We start from the raw sequence: 18,939 nt of genomic DNA on the forward strand, positions 1-18,939 counted from the left end.
TTTGGTCCTTGAATCAGTTGCCATGACAATGAAAAATTAACCACCCGACACCTGACAATCAGGTGTTTGATATAATATTAAATAAAAGAACACTTTGAGAGCTTAGCCATTTGTTTCTGTTTAAAAACTATTAAAAACTATTATTTAATTTACTCATAATAATAATATAGAGTTATATATATCGCATTTTACGCACGGATGTTTAAACAACTAAATAAAGTATTCAAATTATAGATGTAGTGGGTATGTGTGTGTTAGGATTAGGGATTAGACAGCATATCATATACAATACACGATTCATATAAATACTATGTATAAACTATAGTGTTGTCGCTTTTACGTTTACGTTTAGTTTTCATTATCATTTATTTTCGTTTCTGTTTCTGGTAATCTTCATTCATGTCCATGCACTTTTCGAATGCATCTTGTTAATGTTGCTCAATCATCAATCAATCAAACAAACAAAAACATCAACTTGGAAGGATAAATGTATGGATACGTTCTCCCCGTCTATATATATTATAGGTGTATAATAGGTGTAATAGATCGTGGGCTTCGGGAAGGGGGGACGATCGGTTGCTCGAGGGAAACCGTTTGCAGTGACAAGTTCTTTTAAACACTAATAAATAAATAAATGTAGTACAGTACGCAACGCACATGGCAAATACGATTATTAACAAATAACTTTATTATTTTGTCATTGTGGTTGTATGTGTGTGTGGGGATTTCGATTGGTTTGAGTGTCAGCGAGTGTGAGTGGAAAGGAGTGGTTCCGAGTGAGCCTACAACATTAGCTTTTTAATACAAATGAATATAAAGTTAATTATGAAAAAAAAACTTACTCGAAAACTCAAGAAGACTATTTTTACGTTAATTCATTGTTTTTTTTTTTTTTGCTGATGTTTGTTTTGCCCCACTTTAGTTTAAATTTACGTTCTATTTGTTATCATTATAATTAGTTATTCATTGATGTGTGTGTGTGTATGAGTTTGATTTAATAATGCAAGGGGTAGCGCAACGATTACTTTTTAATTACACAGTCAGACAACGCTTCTCAAGATTTTACCAACACGAAAATTTCGGATTTCGATCTGTTCGATAAGTGCAAAACTTTTGTTTTTTCCCCAAGTTCAAATGTGTTCTGTCTAAATGTCGGCGTCAGTGGTGCAAGGGCAGTTAGTTATCGACTAATCGCGTATTGAGACTGACTAAATTATATACAAGGTTCATTGGGTTCAAGTGTTATCTGCTTCTAACTCAATGGGTTAACAAATTATGTAAAGTTGGCCATGAGCATGTGTTGGTATTCAGAAAACAATTGCTAAAATACAAAAACAAAAAACAATAATTCTTAATATAATATTTGAAAACGTTAAATTAAAATTAATAACATATATTTACGTTGTTTGCGATGTTACAGCACCGTTTACAATAGAAACTTTTATAAACAGGTTCCGTGATAAGAATTGTTTACTAAAATTGTCAATAGAAAACGGCGCTGTGTAATAGTGCGATTGGCAGGGAATCGTTCTCTCAAAGATAAAAATAGTAATAAAAATTGTCTTTCAAATACCGACACTTTCATTCTTGGCCAGCAGCCAACTTAACAGGAATTGTTTAAACCGCTGTTATACAAGGGACAATGCGACAGGATGCTGTAGCTGTATACAAATGTCCTACACCACCTGACGGCAGGCATTTTATTTTCTCATTTGTATTTCTTTCTTTTGTTGGATTTAACTACTAAATACATTTAGTTTTGGTTTGTTTCGTTAATGCTCTTCCAACTCAGTAACACGCACTCAAATATGCATCTTCTCTCCTGTGGATGCTCTGATCAGTTATATTTATCTGTGTTTTCATATGCATATATATTTGAATATATATATATATATATATGTCGTTATTTAATTTAGTAAAGTAAGATTTATAATTTCTCGTTTACTTTAGGTGTTTCTCGTTTCTTTTCTCCTTTAAAATAAATTTTATGCTAAAATTTAATTGTATGTTTTCTTGTTCGATCTTACATTCTGCGGCTGTCTGCTGTGCTGTCTGTCGTTGCCGCTAATGCAATCCTAACATTCGTTGGTGTGTGGGGGTCTGTGTGTTCTTTGTTGTTTGCCGTGGTTTGTTGTGTTCTGTTATGTGTGTACTAATTTATAATTGATGCCGCTGCTGTGCTCTTCATCTGCCAACTATGCCAGACGCGCGCGCTTTTGTGCTTGTGGCCCCTCGGAGTCCTCATCCTCCTCGTAGTCATCTTCACCAGAATCACTCTCGTAGTCAACCAGACCCTGCGAATGGTATGGGGAATCACATAAATAACATATCTAGGGTTTGTAGGATTACAACAATTCCTATACAAATTTGCTTTTTAATACTAAATCAGAAGGTAAACTAAAATTCATTTTTATGGCCCTTCTGACAAAAAAATTCACCGACATACCTTTTTGGCCGTCGCCTTATCCGCATCACTGCTGGCAGTTTCCGTACTGTTCGCGTCCTGTTCCCCACTGACCGGGCTGTTAGCATCATCACTAGGCGGCAACTGAGCGTCGGCGTTTTCGATATCCGGACTGGAAACAGCCGGAGCTGGTGACAGGCTGGGCGAGCTGGTAGTGGCCGCCGCCGCTGTTACAGACGCAGCCATGGCCGTGGCGATCGTTGAGAGAAACTGTGAAGCCGCCACGGCGGCCACTGTCGCCGAATCGCAAAGAGATGCGGCCGCTGATGAGCCGGGCGGCGAGGACGAAGACGACGAGGATGATGATGACGCCGACGATGAGGACGTGGAAGCCTCCAGAGATGAGGATGACGATGGGGGCGATGCGCTGGCGGCGGCTGATTGCGACAGCTCTAACTCCTGGCTTTGTGGTGCCTCCACGCTGCTCAGCTGCTGTTGCAGCTCCGCGATTTCGGGCTGTGTCTGTTGCTGGAATGGGTTCTGCTGCTGCTGTTGTTGCTGCTGGTGGTGCTGAAGTGCGATATTAGCAGCGGCGGCTAAATGTACCGCCGCCTGCGTCTGCTCATCGGCAGAGATTGCCTCGGGGCTACTGCTGCCGCTGGCCACCGGTGCGCCTGACGAGGCGGATGTGGCAGTGGCTGACGCGGTGGAGCTGAGGTTTCCCAACAATCCACTATGCGGTGACGTGCTGTGCGGCGGAGAGGATTTCTGCTGGTTTTGCGTTTGCGGGCCATTCTTTTCGCTGACGGCTGCAAGTCATAAAGGGAAAATATTTATTTTTTATTAAGGAAATTACTTTTGGAACAAGGATAAAGATCGGATACGGTTTGATATCCGTTTGATATATTTTTTATTTCAGGAATACTTACATTTCATTACATTGTTGTACGTGTCGATTTCCTCGGTGAAATCATCTTCCTCATTGAACCACATCTCCTCCTCTTCCTCCATTTGCCGCTGATCCCGACGAAAACGGCCACCGCTACGGATGATGGGCAGGCCACTTTAAGATAATACACCCAAATATTTTCACATTGTGTTTGAGCACAAGGCGGTTAAGAAAAGCTTACCCGTCCGTTCGGTTCTCCATCTTGTCGCGATCCTTGAGCCGATCCTGGTACTGATCGTAACGATTCTTCAAGTACTTGAATGTCTGCACATATTCGATTTCATCAAATATCTTGCTAAAGTTCTCCACGAAGTAAACGCATAAAGTGCGGATGTCTTCGAGTTTTATAAACTCAAACAGCTCTAGGATAGCTGATTCCAGCAGGTTATAACGGCCATTGTTGCGAATGAAGGCATCCACAACTGGGGCAAATAGATTGCACTTGACAATGTGTCTGTAGATAAGATTAACCAATTAGCTGTAATTCACATGATTTAGTTTAAAGAAAAGAGGCACATACCTATTATAGAACTCATCTTTGAGTGCAATTATCTTGCGCAGCAATCGCAGAGCGCCGAGGACAAGGAACGTATGTGTGCTCTTCATCAGCACCAGAATTCGCTTGAGGAGATCCTTTTGTAGCAAAAAGTTTTTGATGTGGTAACTGTGGTGCTCCACACAGAAGGACAAAATGTCTAGGACAATGCCCAGTAGCTGAGCCGTCTGATAGTCCTCGTTCTGCGGACGGTCGCCCATCGTGTTAAGCATCAATGGAGCTGAAAACATAATGCAGTTAGTCACTGAAAATATGTTTATAGAGCGCTTGCACTTACCCACTAACGTCTGGACGCTGTACTTGTAAAAGAAGTTAAGAAAATCACCTTTCTCGGTGAGCATGTTCTCGGGTTCCAACAGGATCTTGACGATACCCATCAACTGCACCGCAATGCCCAACTCCGGCTCCGAATCGTTCAGCATTTGTTCGATGGCAATGTTTAGTAGCATACGCTCCTATTGAAAAGAAAAACACGAATAAGAACACCAAAATTGATACGTTGTTTGTATTATACTATTCAATGTTTTCTATCACTACTATGTAATAACATTTAATTCATACGCATATTAACTTACCCCTTCTGGCCTGTTGGCCTGGTTAAGCGTGTAGTTGCGCACCACCAACGGCGAGAACTCAACGATGGCCGTGAGTATATCGATGGAGGCCGATTTGGTCTTCTTGTCGTTCATCACGAGTGTTAGTTCCAGAGCCTGCAGAATGCCCAGACAGGTGAGAGTTTTGTAAAACGAGTCCTTGCCCTGCGGTTGCAGGTTCTGGGCATAGTTGCAAAACTCCTTCAGGAAGAGGACTGTGTCGCGGCGTTTCGCATCGCAGGTGGCGGGATCAGTGAGCACCGCAAACACATCGAGCAGAAAGCGCTCGTCGTCCTGGATCATTGTCACGATCTCCACTTTGTTAAAGAAGATGAAACTCGACAAAGTGTTTAACATGTTGTCCTCGACAAAGACCGAAGGTGTGGGCAGGATGATGTCCTGGATGTACTGCACCCGGAACGTTTGGTGGATCTTAGCTAACACGTCCTGGTTCTTGATCGGCACCGCCTCACGGAATCTGGCCAACTGCTTGAGATACTGGCGGTGCTTCTTTGGCTGAGCCACACTAGGATCGTACTCCAGGCACCCGACCACGTCAAAGATGGTGTCATCCGCAAACATGATCTCGAAGAGTGCGTTCTTATTCAGCAAAAAAATGTTCTTAAATATCTCGAACAGATGGTGCAGACCCTCGGTGTTATCCAGGTCCTCGCAGACGTTAAACAAGTTCAGCAGCTTCTTAATATAGCTCTCCGACTCCAAGGCCATCGATAGCTTCTCCTTGCGAAGAGGCGTAGAGAGGCAACTTTGTATCGTCTCCGAAATATCCTCTAGTCGGGAAAGTTCGCAGGGTGGCAGCTCAATCGGTGGCGCCGTGTCCGACATATCCTCAAACCGCTCATCCTCCGACTCTTCGACAATGTCCTGGGTGATCTCTACAGACGGATCTTTGCCTTGCACCTGCACAATTTTAAGTAAGCAAGAGAAGTTTTTAGAAAAGGCCTTATATATGCAAGTATGGTAAAAATAAACAATAATTGCTTCATTCACTACCACGAGTTAATAAAAATAATAATAACTAAGTGACATGGACCCGCACTAATGCGACTGCACCTGATTCAAACACTTACCTGACATATCTTCTCCCATATTTCGTCACAACCCGCTTTTTCCTGGAAACTCAGAGCCAGGTCAAAGTTGTCACCCTCGGACCACACAATCAAGGTGTCCTGTTGCTTCTGGTAAGCGGTGTCTGGTTGTATCTTGCTCTCCAAAAGGAGGGACCCATCGGATTCAGCGCGAACCAAAAGCGAGATGCCTGTAAGTAAGATAAGGAACGCAAATACTTAGGCAACTTTCCAAAACTTAATGGAAAGAAAGACTTACCTTTTAACCTGTCCACATAGGTGGAGGACACATGGCCAGTGCCACGATCGTCCCATTGGCGTTCCGCATTCAGCGCGTACAACTTGACACGTCGGCGGGTGTCGGTCGTCATGATAATGTTGCTCCTTGGAGTGATTCCTAAGATTTTCTCGCTAATGTCCTTGGGGTTCAGTTAAGTTTCGATTTGGACTATAAACGCGATTGCTGACGGCTTGAAACCGTTCCTCTGGCTAGGGGGCTATAGGCTAGGCTAAGCTACTTGGCTAATTTAAATTAGGATCTTGAATTTATAATTCAAAGGATTCGGCTAATATTTATGCTTGACTCCTATATCCATGATAGGCTACCACTCCAGTGCCGGGTGGGATCTAATGGGGTTGGGATGGGCCCACGCCGAGACTGCACTGCAAGAGAATAATGCAGATAAAATTAAAATATTGAAAAATATTTTTTAAGTGATTTGTCACCAGTCGAGTTTCTAGAACACTTATATTTAATGTGACAGTAAAGTCTCTAACTCAATAAATATCTGCGAACAATTGTTCTAAATTTCTGAGTGCTTTGGATTTGAATTTCATTAAACGCGCCTTAAGTCCTTATAAAATTTAGGTAAGGTGCTATAAATACATTTTAAGGCTCATATCTTAAAGTTTTTGAAAAATATCATGGGAAATTTCGCAATGAATGAAATTGTGAAAGCTACGTTCGTAGTATATGTATAATTGTATGGCGGAGAATGATGTTCAAAGAGAAGTCAAGAGAATTCCATTCCAACTGAGATGCAAAATGCCAAATAAAAAATAAAGTAGAAAGAAATGTGCTTTGCCCGGTCTGTTTACAAACATTAAGCGTTTTCCATTAGATCTAGGCCTTTGGCTGTGTGCGTATGTATCTGTGCGATGGGGTTTTCGGTATGAGAGGGTTAGTATATAGTATATACTATATCTGGGCAACTATTATCGCTGCGCTTTCGCCCCACGGCGAGTGCAAACACGCGCGCGAAGAAAACAAACAGCGGCGAGAGCGGAAGAGCGGGTGATTTAAGGGGGAGAGAGCGCGGGGAACTAACACTAAACTATCCATTCTCGTACACGGTGAAAAACAAAAAGGTTTTATTTATATATATTCACTAATTTATTTCTTACTTTTTTTTTCACTATGATAAATAGAATGTGAAATATAAACCTCTTAGTTATACTTGTTTAGTTTTAATTTAAATTTATCTATAAATTCAAACAATTAAAATTTTTCATAATGTTGGAAAAGCGTGAGGTGGATAACATTACTTCGATTATTTCTTTCCGTGCAAGGCGAAAATCAATGGGTAAGTGTAAAATAATGTGTGAGTAAACAGAAGAAGCAAAAGCTACGTCATTGTTAAAGAGCGCCACCTCAAAAGTTGGCTATAAACCGCAAACATTTACGTCACCTCAGATCGACAGCGAAAAGCCCGCAAATCCCCACACCCACCACCCCACACAAGGTTGCAAGGCGTTCTTAAAATGCGTGCTACGCCAATTCAACACAAGATTTGCACAGCGATTAAGATCCCAGATACGAACTGAAATACTATACTACACCGACATATACTATCCCATACCAGTTCCAATGAAGCGCCATAGGCCAACTGATAACACCCGGAGAATCGAGAGAGCCAGAGATTTCACACTCATAGGCCCGAGAACAACGGAATCGGTACCAAAACAAAAGCAGCAATTCAAAACAAACGTCTCGAGCAGTTTACGCAATCAGCTGCGAAAAAAAAAACACGAGAATGCTCATCATATTCAAGTGCCGCACAGAGCCAGAGATTTCGGTTATTATTAATTTTTATTAATAACCAAGCAGAAGGTTGCCAAAGTGCCGAGAGAAAATCTGTATGCGAAAAATTGCCCTGGAGTCGAGTCATCGATAAAGTCCGGCAAATATGACAACTTGGCAATATTTTTCGCCCTGGCAACAATTAGTTTATATTGGGTAGTAAGTAAGAGATACAGTGTTGATCAAGATAACTACTGCTTTGATTTAGTTTTCGTCCTACATGTCTATATATTTGAAGTCTCAAACTCTCTTTGTTTTTTTTTTAGAAAGAAATCAAATCTTGTAATCGCTCCAAGTTTGTGTTATAATATATAAGATACAAAAACTATGTCATTTACAACGAAAAAAATTATACAAATAAAGGGCCAAATTTTCGGTCAGTTTTGTAAAAACGTTTTAAAACGAATAAACCTACTACTTTTAGGAAAGGTACATTTTCTAAATTATGGTGTTTAAAAGGTCAATATCAGTGCATTGGACCATTGAAATTCTATTTATTATTTAGAAGTCTAACACCTTGAATGTTGTTTAGCTTAATTATTTTAGCTATTAGACCCAAAATAATCTTTTTCTCCGCTGTGCACTATTTAAATCGCAACTGTAAATGTTCATTTTGAGTCTCGTTGCTCTCTTCCTGTTTGCTGCACACAAACACACATACGCGCGTTGAAGCTGCAAGTGTCCGCGAAGGCGTGAAAAAAAGGAGCGAGCGAAAAGGTGGAAAGAAAAAGGCGAAGGATGCAGGACTCTATAGGAAACGGAAAAAGCGGTCCAAATTGGACTCGCGCCTGTTCCCTTTCGTTGTCTTCGTGCTTTCTTCCTATAGCAATGAATATTGGAGGGTCACAAGGAGAGAGTGATGAAGGGGGAGAAGGAGTCTGACGATTACGAACGCGTCGTATCTTGTTTTTGCATGCATGACAATGTGTGCTGAATACGCGCGCGCTCACACTTACACAATCGCACAACTAAAGGCGTGTGTGCATGTATGCAATTTTTTGGGGTGGTGTTGGCAGGAATGAAGAAATGAAGGTAGGGGGTGGTAAAAGAGACTGGTAGAAGTCAAAAATTTCACAATTATAAACACTCCGGTGGGATTGCAATGACAGCCAATTTCTGTTATTTATTTTAAAAGTTTTTGTTTTTATTTTTTTCCTCAACAGTTTATGTATTTTCATACGCGATACACACACAACGTGATACAGACACACACACAGACTCAACGTCTGGCAAGTACATCGCTTTTTGGGCCGTCTCTTTTGCGGTTCATTCAATAAAATTATTGCGAATGGCAGGCGCAAAACAGAATCGCACAAATTGCAGCGTATTGTGGGGAAGAAGAGGCGTGTGGTAAAGAAAAATGCCGTCTCCCCACCACCACACACACACACACTACGCGCGCACACCCACACTCCGCAGTGTTATTATTGTTGCAAATAGATTTGTTTTGATAAGATACTTTATTTATGTACGCATTATATACAAAGGAATACCACATTTCCGCAATATTCGTTAGCGATTTTGCATTTAATGGAAACGCACACAAGACGCAGGGAAAAGAAAAACAGACGACGGTAAACTCACCACACTGCGCGAAATTCAACACACTACACACAGCGGAGAGCGAAAAAAACCCAACACGACGGTTTGCGTTGTTGCATAAAGTGCGATAAAAGTTAGAGGGGAAATACGGGAGGTAATATACAAAGATCGGGATCTAATATGGGCTATAGCCGGGATATATAGTCCGATTCCTTGACAAGGCCGTAAATCCACATCCACAGGGTACGTGAGAACACACTGTCACATCTCAAACACACGCACACGAGGACGCATACACTCGTACGCAGACAACACAGAAGCCGCAAGAGGGCAAAAGAGAGCGGGAGAGAGAGCAGCAGCAATAGCACCAAAGTAAAAGAGAGAGAGCGCGGGGGCAAAAACCAAAAAGTTATACACTCACGCTGCAATTCCTTGTTTCTGTTTCTGGCGTTATATTTTTTCTTTTTAGTGCTTCGCACGCTGGCTGCATTCAGTTTATGTACAATTTACGCTTGCGCATATTTATTGGGGGATACGCGTTTTGATTTTCCACTAATCTAACTTCCCGGATAATTGTGATTTTTCTATTTTCCGCGGACCGACGCTAGAGCGTTGGTCTGACCGAAACAAGATGTATTTGTATATGTACCGGAACACGCTCAAAATATCGATTCTCGGCAGCGATTGTTTAGTGCAACGAATATATGAGGTAACATCGATAACATTATCTTGCAGCTCTAGGACGCCATCATTATTGCGGTACATTTAACTGACTGAACAAAAATAAAGACAATGAAACTAATGATTTAATTCAGGATAATAATTAAGTACTAAATAATGTTCTTTATTTATGCCAAAAATAAATACAACTCTTTCAAGAGTCATCGCGCTCTCTATTCAAAGTTTTTTTTTTAATGGAAAAGATTTAGAAATTAATAATCTTTTAAATATAAGTATTATTATTATTACCGAATTAACAGCGTTTGTTCTAGTTTTATTTAAGAGGTAATCTTCTCGGTTTAAATCTTCTTCGGATTCTTTCAAAGGTTCTCCTGTACTGTCTGGATATTTTATTAGATTTAAGTTTTTCGTAATTTCAAAAGTTATTTTTGTAACCTACAGGAACTTCGCGGTGTGTCTCGACCGAATTTACCGAGGAAAGTTTATAATTGCTGGACACAGATATAAAGCGATACGACACTATTTTATAGATTTTTTGATGAATACCAAGTTTTAATTCGAATTACATCACCGAGAAAACTAGATTATAAGAAACGAATTTAAATTAAGCATCTAGCATAAATTTAATTTCAAGCCCGTTCAGTGTGACCATCTGTAGGTGCATTAAAAATATAACCTATTATTGCGGACAATTTTGGTATTTCGAACGAAAAACGCGGCAGCCACAATACCCGATGCTTCTGCTCACTTGGCCAACTTCGACTCTACCTTCCCGATGCCTAAAACGACAAAATGCTGCGCCAGAACCTGTTGGATCAGCTTAAGCACTTCATAGAGACGGTGAGCAATGGCCAAAGTTGTCCCCAGCTGCTGACCAACCCCAATCTCATCAAGCTCGCGTGAGTAGCAGCCGAAAGGGTTAAGTAAATATCCGAAAAAGCCGTAGTAAACAAATCTCTTAATCTTTGCAGGCTGGGTTTCCTGGAGGAGCTGCCCGCCACGCGGGACATAGTGTTTGAGTATTTTGGCCTGCTGGCCGAGATTAGTGTACAGCTGTATGTGTCGCCGGAGATGGCGGACGCTAAGACCGGAATGCCGGTGTCTCAGGTGAAGCAGGCCGGGAATCGGCAGCAGCAGCTGCGTGCCCCGGAATACGAGAGCTTTAATTTGGTCAAGACGGCGTTACAAAGTCTAGTGTGGAAAGGCCCACCTGCGTGGTCGCCTCTCATCGCCAACTGGAGTTTGGAGCTGGTGGCCAAGCTATCTGATAAGTATACCCAGCGACGGATGACCATTACGGCTAGTTGTAACTATTGGCTGGAATGCAGTGCTATGCACGGCCTGATGACTCTCATAAATAGTTGCTTCCGGAAGTTAACCCAACCGGAAGAGGAAGCCTGTGTGGAGATCATGCTGAACGCCTTCCACCGATTCCCCATGACCTTCGACTGGATTGTCGCTAGGTTGGGCGGCTGCTTTCCATACAAGATCATCATGCAGATCCTGCAGTGCGGCATTAAGCGGTTCGTCGATGACTATCGCTGTCATCTTGACTCAGAGGCGGGAATCCTCGACTATATGACCTCGTGCCATGAACAACATCTGAGAGCCGCCTTCCGTGAGATGCTCAGGGAGGGGTTTGCTCCAAAAAATCAGCTGGACGTGGCTGTGGTTCCTTTTCTGCTCATCACCACCAACTACTCGGATACGATCCTGCAGAGCCTGGTCAATGTGCTGGTGGAAATCTGTGAGTGTTAATATAATATTTTCCTATTTTATACGATCTATCAGAAATATCCTATCCAATCCTGCAGATTCCGAGGACATGTGCGAGGTAATTGTGCAGAAGTCGCCGCTTTGGTTGAGCAACAAGATGTTTGCTGGGATGCAGCCCACGCTAAACAACGCCGTTCTGCGGTTAAATGAACACGGTGCCACATTGCTACTTACGGCTGCCAAGATGGCCGAGAAGTATGTTTGGTGCCAGGACTTCTTGGATAATTCTATGCAGGAGCTGGAACAGTGGGTGCTTAACCAAAGGAACTTCCCGCTGCTAGCAGATTTAGCCTTTCAGGAAACAAAGTATACGCTGTGGAAAAGCTGTCTCAGCACCAATCTGTTCGAGCAGCAAACGGCAGTGCGATTGTTATTAGTTGTCTGTAAGTGTTAAATCTAATTAAAAATTGCCACTAGATTAGTTTTAATGGTTGATTCAGGAAGATCAAACTCACAATGAAATAATATTTTTAGCTTCTCAGCACCCACACATTTACTACCAGACCATATCCGAGCTTTTGAAAAAGTCGTATGCTCAGAATCCCAATGGCATTGGCGCCCTCATCCGTCTGCTGGGCGGCCAAAATGGAATGGTAAACTTTCCCGGATTCACACCAGGTTTCAAAATGGTTTTGGAAGACATAACGCTGAATGTTCAGGTTAACAATCGGTTGCCAGTGCCACCGGGCACGCCCACAGAAGCCTTCAACACTTTTTCCAACCTCAATATACTGGCCAGGTATGATGATGATGTCTTTTAAACTTTCACTAGTAATAATTTTATTTAATTATCTCTTTCAGGATGCACAAGAGCAAAAATGTTTCTCCCTATATCAAAGCGCAACAATTAAACCAAGCACTCAACGAATGCCTGCCCAAAATCATTCAAATCTTTGATTGCACCGTCAACAAGTTGGTACTCAAGATGGACAGGGATGCAGCAGAGCGGAGTGCGGAGAAATTTAGGATGCAGCAGTGTAATAATAACAACAATAACGACATGTGCAATGGCAAGGATTACGGAAAACGGACAAAGTTGGAGACGGAAGAAGACAAGGTGGATGAAGAGGACGTCACCCGTATGCGTTTAGCTCACCTAATTGTGGATCTGCTGAACAATATAGAAGCTGGCAGTCGCACCAATATCTTGCGAACTCCACTGGTTTTGAAGTTGGCCACGCTTAGCGTAAAGTATTTTTTTGTGGGTTTAACCGAGCAGAGTAAGTTTAAATAGATTTTAAATTAGCTTTTTTTCATATTTAATCAAATATATAATTTCTTGCAGCTATGATTCGTCGAGCGGCAGCATCGCATCGGTCATACGCCCTGTTGCAGAGACAGTGTTCCGCTCGTAAAATTGCGAGAACCGTGTGTCTGCGGGAGCTAGTGGAAGGTGCCCTCTTTTATCATGGACATCTACTCGGCCAGCTAGAAGAATATGAACTTGATGAGCTGAAAATTCCTGAGCACGAACTACTCATCCTGCAGAACCTTCACACCAATTCTGGTGTCAACTCAAATCGATCTGTGCTGCATTCCGGGATTATTGGTCGGGGTCTGCGACCTGTACTGCCCACCAACGATAGAAACTGCGATGCGGAAAAGCAGGCACTGTATCTTAAGGCATTGAATGCCTGCTGCGCTGATCTAGAGAAGCCAAATAATGTGGAAGGCTATTCGTTGGTATCTCTGCTGCTGGTTGAACTGGTATCCACGGATGTCATGTACAACGGCCTGCCCTTTCCTGATGAAGAGTTCACCAGGGTGACAATGGAGAGGGACATGCAGATTAGAAGGGCGTTTATTACCTCCCCAGTGCTCTGGGCAGTTTTGGGACTGATCGCCGGTCATAGACCGGCCCTTTGTTATTCCTCCGTGTTACTGCGGGCGCTCTGCGCCACCTGTTTGCATCACTGGCGGGGAAAGAATGGTAAGATACACTCTTATTTTCCAAATTCCAAATTGTAACAAACTTATTGCATTTTCCAGTCAATAGATTCCAGCCCACGGCTGCCAATGACGAGCTGATGCTCTGCACCAAGAAAATGCTGCAACTGCTGGCTATGAGCCAACTGATTCCGCCACCACTTACCAATCTACATCTTATTATCGAGCACTTCGAGTCAGCAGAGGTAAAAGTAGCTAGTTTAATCTATATTTTTTCTACCTTACTAACTAGAGTATTTCCCATTAATAGATCGCACTTCTGCTGCGAGAGTGCATATGGAACTACCTTAAAGATCACGTGCCCTCCCCGGCGCTATTCCACGTGGACAACAACGGGCTGCACTGGCGCAACACGAATACACCGATGGCTAAGGTGGCACCACAGTATGTGGACACGTTGCGCCATTTGATGCAGCGTAAGCTGTCTACATTGGGGCCGCACTACCATCAAATGTTCATCATGGGCGAACTGATGGAGGAGAGCTCCGAGCCAGATCCAACGGCCCGATTGCAGATCGTAGAACTAGATTAAGCATCCGTAGTTAGCTAGCCTAATGTTGTGTGAGCATGAGCGTGTGGATGGAATGGAGAGTCTGAAATGTTAAGTGTGTGGAATGTGCGAACTAAATGCAGTGTTTGTATTTTGATCTTCAATGGGTTTCTTTTATTTTCGTTTCATTGGTTTGTAAAAATTAAAATCTCAACCTAGGCCTTTGCAAATACTGTCCAGCAGTTATTGTACCGACGGCGCCTGAAAATCGCATAATTTGATTGTAGAGTTTAGAATATAACGAAGCCAACAACAATTTCATTTGAACATGTTTCTTTATGTGTGCGAACCGATGGGCACCGTCTCCTTCAGCAATCCTCGGCTGCCTTCAGTACATCATATATATATTAACGACTAATTTACGCTTTCATTTGTTTCATATAATACACAGTATTGTCACATGGATATATATAGCTTTCGTGTCTACCGATCGCTTCCACGCCCCAAGAAAAAAACCGCCCACATCAGCTTACTTTAAGTCTTTGCTGATGCTGCTACTGCGTGGGCGTCCAGGGAGCTTCTGGCATTCCTACATGGTTCTATGGTTACAAATACTTGGCGAATGTAGGACAACAAAAACGGGGAAAACAAAACCAAAAAGTTCCTCACAATTTGTTAACAAAGTTATTCCTTCGATTACACTTAGCATCTATGTTTTAGTGGCGGCAACAAATGTGCCTATGAAGTCCGGCAGTGGCTCAGTTTGCGCACGGAGATGCAAGACGTTAGCTTCTTAGCGCGACGCTTTAAGCGCTGATCCCTTCTTCTTCACCGGCGCTTCTTCTCTGCTGCCGTTGCCCACGGAATTTCCGGAGGCGGCTGCGGCGGCAGCACTTGTGGAAGGCGGCTCGTAGGCGTGGCAAGCGGCATGTGCCGCTGCTGACTGCTTGGCCCGGATTTCGGACGCTGCAGCAGCCGCTTGGCGGGCGAGCTCTTCTGCAAGAAAAATAATTAAATGGTTTGAAGGAGAAGAATCCTAAGTGGACTTTACGATTCACGTCGTGCTCGGTAAAGTACACATCCTCCTGGTCTTGATCGCCATAGTGGTAAGCTTCCAGGTAAGGTATCACCGTTGAGTTCCGGTATTTGTCGCCCTTCAGCGGGGGAATGGGTATCGGTGGGCCAGTCACAATCGGTGCTGATCTGAACCAACTATAAGATGGAGTTCCAAATTAGGTAATCATTCTGTTATGGGGGAACTCCCACTCACGTGTCGTGGCGTATTTCCTGCAGAGAAAGGCGTTTACTGGGATCAGCCTGCAGCATGCCCAGAATCAGCTTGGCGAATTCTGCGTCCATCTCGTAGAGCCATTCGGGCGCCTCCCACTGACCACGCCCGATGTTCTCTAGCAGTCGGTAAATATTGTCCCCCTCGAAGGGATACTGTCCAGTAGCCAAATTGTAGCTGTAGTTGGATTTGGAATATTTACAAAAAATATTATATATGAGATATTAAAACCTTACAGTGTCACTCCACTGCTCCAGATGTCCACCTTGAAGCCAGCAAAGGTCTCGTGTCCGTTAGCGATCTCAGGTGGTTGAAAAGCTGGAGATCCCTGGCCCGTCGTACACGTGTCGTCCGGCGAGAACAGATCCAGTTGCTCGGCCACTCCAAAGTCGGATATCTTAAGCGTCTGATCGAGGGACAGCAGCAAGTTGCCTGGCTTAATGTCCTTGTGAATCACTCGGCAGCTGTGCAGGTACTCCAAACCGTCGACTAGTTGCCGGAAGTAACCATGAGCCTGGAACAGTGGCATCCGCTTGTCCGGCTGATAGTCAACCATTTCCTGCAGTCCACCGACACAGTACTCCATGACCAGGTACATCTTCTGCTTCTCCTCGTTGTACAAAACATCCACCAGCTGCACGACATTCGTGTGCTTCAGCTGCTTCAGCAGGGCGATTTCCCGCGTTACGTTCTGCTCGCCATTGGGAATCCTACGCAACTTCCGCTTCGTCAGGATCTTGACGGCCAGCCGGCAGAGGTTCTCCGAGTTCATAGCCTCCTTCACCTTGCCGTAGGATCCCTCGCCCAGGACATCGCCCATGATGTACTTTCCCACCATCTTGATGTTCTTTTTTTTCTGTTGATATATGATGTCCTGACTGTCGACACGATTAAAGAACATGTTGCCCATGTCGAGGGTTACTCGATCCAGTGTTTCGATCTCGTCGTCATCCAACCAGGTGACCTGCGAATGTGGTTGCTCCTCAGGCAACAGGTCATCCGGATTGTAGAAGCCAACTGCACCGGCTGCTTCGTCTTGGGTGGTGTCCTCTTTGAGCTCCACAAAGGCCTCGTCGTCCAGCTCAGAGGCTGCGTCATAGTGATAGTTTTTGTTAGCCAGCAGTACAGTCATTTCGTCCTCGACGGGATCTGGATCCTCTTCCTCCTTGTGCTGGGCTCCTCCGCCCGTTGGATGGTGTAGATGATGATGATGTGCTGCCTTGACCTGTGCCTCCATAGTGGTTCCGGTCATCTGGACAGGCTTCTCCGGCTACTACTCCTCCGTCTCGCCGAGAGCTAGAACATTGCATAAACCTCCGGAGAGCCGCACTGATCACATATCGTAGGTGGCGGCCCCACTCCGGCGGATTGGAGTTGAGGTATCAGCCTGGGTCTTCCGAATTGTGTGGTTACTAATTGGGGATATCTAATCCTCTCCAGGCACACACGCGTTTTTATCGCTCACCTCTCGAAATACCTTTATTTTTGTAATCAATTCGCACAAACACACTTGAATTGTTTGCTCGGCGTTTTTTCTCGAGGTCTCTCGTCGTTCGTCGTTTACGCGAAGTTCCCTGGATATCCCCCTGGCCGTTTCTAACACTTCTAGGGTCTATTTTTCATATAAATTTGTTAATTCCTGTGTTTAATTTGTTCTTTTCCCCTTCCGAAAATTGTTTAACAATTTTTTGTTGGTCAAATTTAGTTTAACGCAATACGGTCACACTGTCACGAGCAACCAGGGCTACGTAGCTCAATCAATTGTTTTTGTTTTTGCTGCTGCTGGCTAGAACAGTAACAAAAAATAACAAATTTTTATTTTTAAACAAAACTCTCAAATATTTCGAATAGAATTGGAAATCATGGCCGCGGGGATCACTACCAAGGAGCGCCTGGAACGGCTAATAAACGCAAAAAATCAGCTGGAGGCGCAGATCAGCAAAAATGGACAGATCCTAGCCGCCGTAAGTAAAGTCGCACGCTCATTCTTGAAACCCATAACTTTAAGTTGGGGTATATATGCTTTTGAAAGAGCTGATTGAAAGTGATTTTTTGTGTGTCTTACATATTGAAACTATCTATGTAAGATTACCGGTCGTATTTAGATCAAGAGGAATAAGATAGAGAACATCCCTTTGACAAACAGCTTAGGGGTCACGACTTGTAAATACCCTTGAAAAGTTTTTCTCGTATAGGATCAAAGGGAATGATATTGTAACACATTATATAGGAAGTCTATATACGCGTTAAAGTCTAAATATTCTTAAATTTTGATTTTGGCGATTAAGCTTAAAATCATAAACTACTTGAAAAAGTTCTGAAAGTGGCTATGTACATATCATATGTACTTCAATACTAGATATTACCCATAATATCATATCACCATTTAAGATTCTATAACTTCAGGGATCCAAGATGGTAATTAAGTTTGAATATTTGTAAATCCCCTTTAAATATATTAACCATATATTCCTCTATTTTAGAACGACAATGTAGGCATGACCGGACCTTTGGTGGACTCCGAGGGTTTTCCACGTAATGACATCGACATCTACCAAGTGCGTCAGGCACGACAGACAATCATATGCTTGCAGAACGATCACAAGGAACTAATGAACCAGATCCAGACCATGCTTAACCAATATCACAGCGAGATAGCCACCACAGATCCAGAGCTGGTTAACCGTGCCTCTGCTCTGGATTTGGACAGTGATCGTACTCCAGGAGGAGCTAATATATCTGATCTTGCACCTACTCGCACAATTGTGGTGGTCAATCTAGTCAGTCCCGATTCACCCGCAGAGAAAGCTGTGAGTGGCGTTGCATCAAGCTATTTTAACATACATTAACTTTATTTTGTCAATTATTTTAGGGTCTTTGTGTGGGCGATGCCATCCTCCGTTTTGGCTCCATCAATAGCAACAATTTTAAGGGAGATCTTGGTCAGATTGGCGAGGTGGTGCGCAACATGCAGAACCAGAATGTCCAGCTGAAAGTGAAGCGCGGCGAGCAGCAGTTGGACCTCATCTTGGTACCAAAGACCTGGAGTGGACGCGGACTCCTCGGCTGCAACATCGTCCTGCCTCCCGAGGCCATGGAGCACTGATAATGCTAACTTTTAAGTTTTTTTTTTTATACGGAATTACCAGTGTACATTTGCTCTGCATTTTTATTATCAGATCATGGCCAGCCACGGAACAAGTTTGCTCTAAATTGTAGAAATTGATTTTTGGATTTGTAACCTGATTTCGGAAGGGTTTTCAGACCAATTTAACAAGAGCCATCTTTCTGACTGACAGGTGGGTCACTGTGCCAAGGAGCAACTAAGTATGGAGCATGGTAGCTTATTCAGGGGAGATGAGTAATTGCTGGGGAATTTTCATTCTTTTTTTTATTAGTTTAGTTATTTAAATACTACATACTAACTAATATGTAACAAAAAGAAACTAATATTTGGAAGATAAAATCTTTAAAACTAAAACCAAGAAATGTTTTTTTAAATACAGTTTAGAATGGTACTAAAGTTGTAATTTTATAAAAAAGCC

At 43.0% G+C, this 18,939-nt stretch overlaps 4 protein-coding genes across 5 annotated transcripts; 2 read left to right on the plus strand and 2 right to left on the minus strand.

Moving 5' to 3' along the window:
* Window positions 1-93: 93 nt before the first annotated feature.
* On the minus strand, window positions 94-9,867 carry LOC108116906 (serine/threonine-protein phosphatase 4 regulatory subunit 3). 2 transcript variants are annotated; one of them, XM_017229021.2, is made up of 10 exons: window positions 9,634-9,867; window positions 5,850-6,253; window positions 5,594-5,781; window positions 4,485-5,423; window positions 4,187-4,364; window positions 3,874-4,129; window positions 3,535-3,807; window positions 3,334-3,446; window positions 2,447-3,213; window positions 94-2,294 (listed from the first exon to the last, which is right to left on the minus strand). In XM_017229021.2, the coding sequence occupies exons 2-10, from the start codon at window positions 5,959-5,961 to the stop codon at window positions 2,196-2,198; spliced, it is 2,925 nt and encodes a 974-aa protein (XP_017084510.1). In that variant the 5' UTR covers window positions 5,962-6,253; window positions 9,634-9,867; the 3' UTR covers window positions 94-2,195. The 2 variants fall into 2 exon arrangements, with proteins under 2 accessions (XP_017084510.1, XP_017084509.1); XM_017229020.2 differs by having other exon boundaries at window positions 3,334-3,467.
* Window positions 9,868-10,618: 751 nt separating this feature from the next.
* LOC108116929 (integrator complex subunit 5) lies at window positions 10,619-14,270 on the plus strand. The gene is made up of 8 exons (XM_017229074.2): window positions 10,619-10,792; window positions 10,865-11,640; window positions 11,708-12,052; window positions 12,144-12,408; window positions 12,471-12,889; window positions 12,955-13,599; window positions 13,659-13,801; window positions 13,867-14,270. The coding sequence occupies exons 1-8, from the start codon at window positions 10,686-10,688 to the stop codon at window positions 14,146-14,148; spliced, it is 2,982 nt and encodes a 993-aa protein (XP_017084563.2). The 5' UTR covers window positions 10,619-10,685; the 3' UTR covers window positions 14,149-14,270.
* A 152-nt stretch (window positions 14,271-14,422) lies between these two features.
* LOC108116930 (serine/threonine-protein kinase stk11) lies at window positions 14,423-17,077 on the minus strand. Its single transcript, XM_017229075.2, has 4 exons — window positions 15,631-17,077; window positions 15,377-15,571; window positions 15,158-15,318; window positions 14,423-15,102 (listed from the first exon to the last, which is right to left on the minus strand). Exons 1-4 carry the CDS (start codon window positions 16,644-16,646, stop codon window positions 14,900-14,902), a joined length of 1,575 nt encoding a protein of 524 aa, XP_017084564.2. The 5' UTR covers window positions 16,647-17,077; the 3' UTR covers window positions 14,423-14,899.
* Window positions 17,078-17,141: 64 nt separating this feature from the next.
* Window positions 17,142-18,905, plus strand: LOC108116932 (26S proteasome non-ATPase regulatory subunit 9). The gene is made up of 3 exons (XM_017229077.2): window positions 17,142-17,358; window positions 17,878-18,204; window positions 18,267-18,905. The coding sequence occupies exons 1-3, from the start codon at window positions 17,257-17,259 to the stop codon at window positions 18,498-18,500; spliced, it is 663 nt and encodes a 220-aa protein (XP_017084566.2). The 5' UTR covers window positions 17,142-17,256; the 3' UTR covers window positions 18,501-18,905.
* The last annotated feature ends 34 nt before the right edge of the window (window positions 18,906-18,939 follow it).

This window comes from Drosophila eugracilis, unplaced genomic scaffold, assembly GCF_018153835.1.
Source record: "Drosophila eugracilis isolate 14026-0451.02 unplaced genomic scaffold, ASM1815383v1 contig_401, whole genome shotgun sequence".
Lineage (NCBI taxonomy): Eukaryota > Metazoa > Arthropoda > Insecta > Diptera > Drosophilidae > Drosophila > Drosophila eugracilis.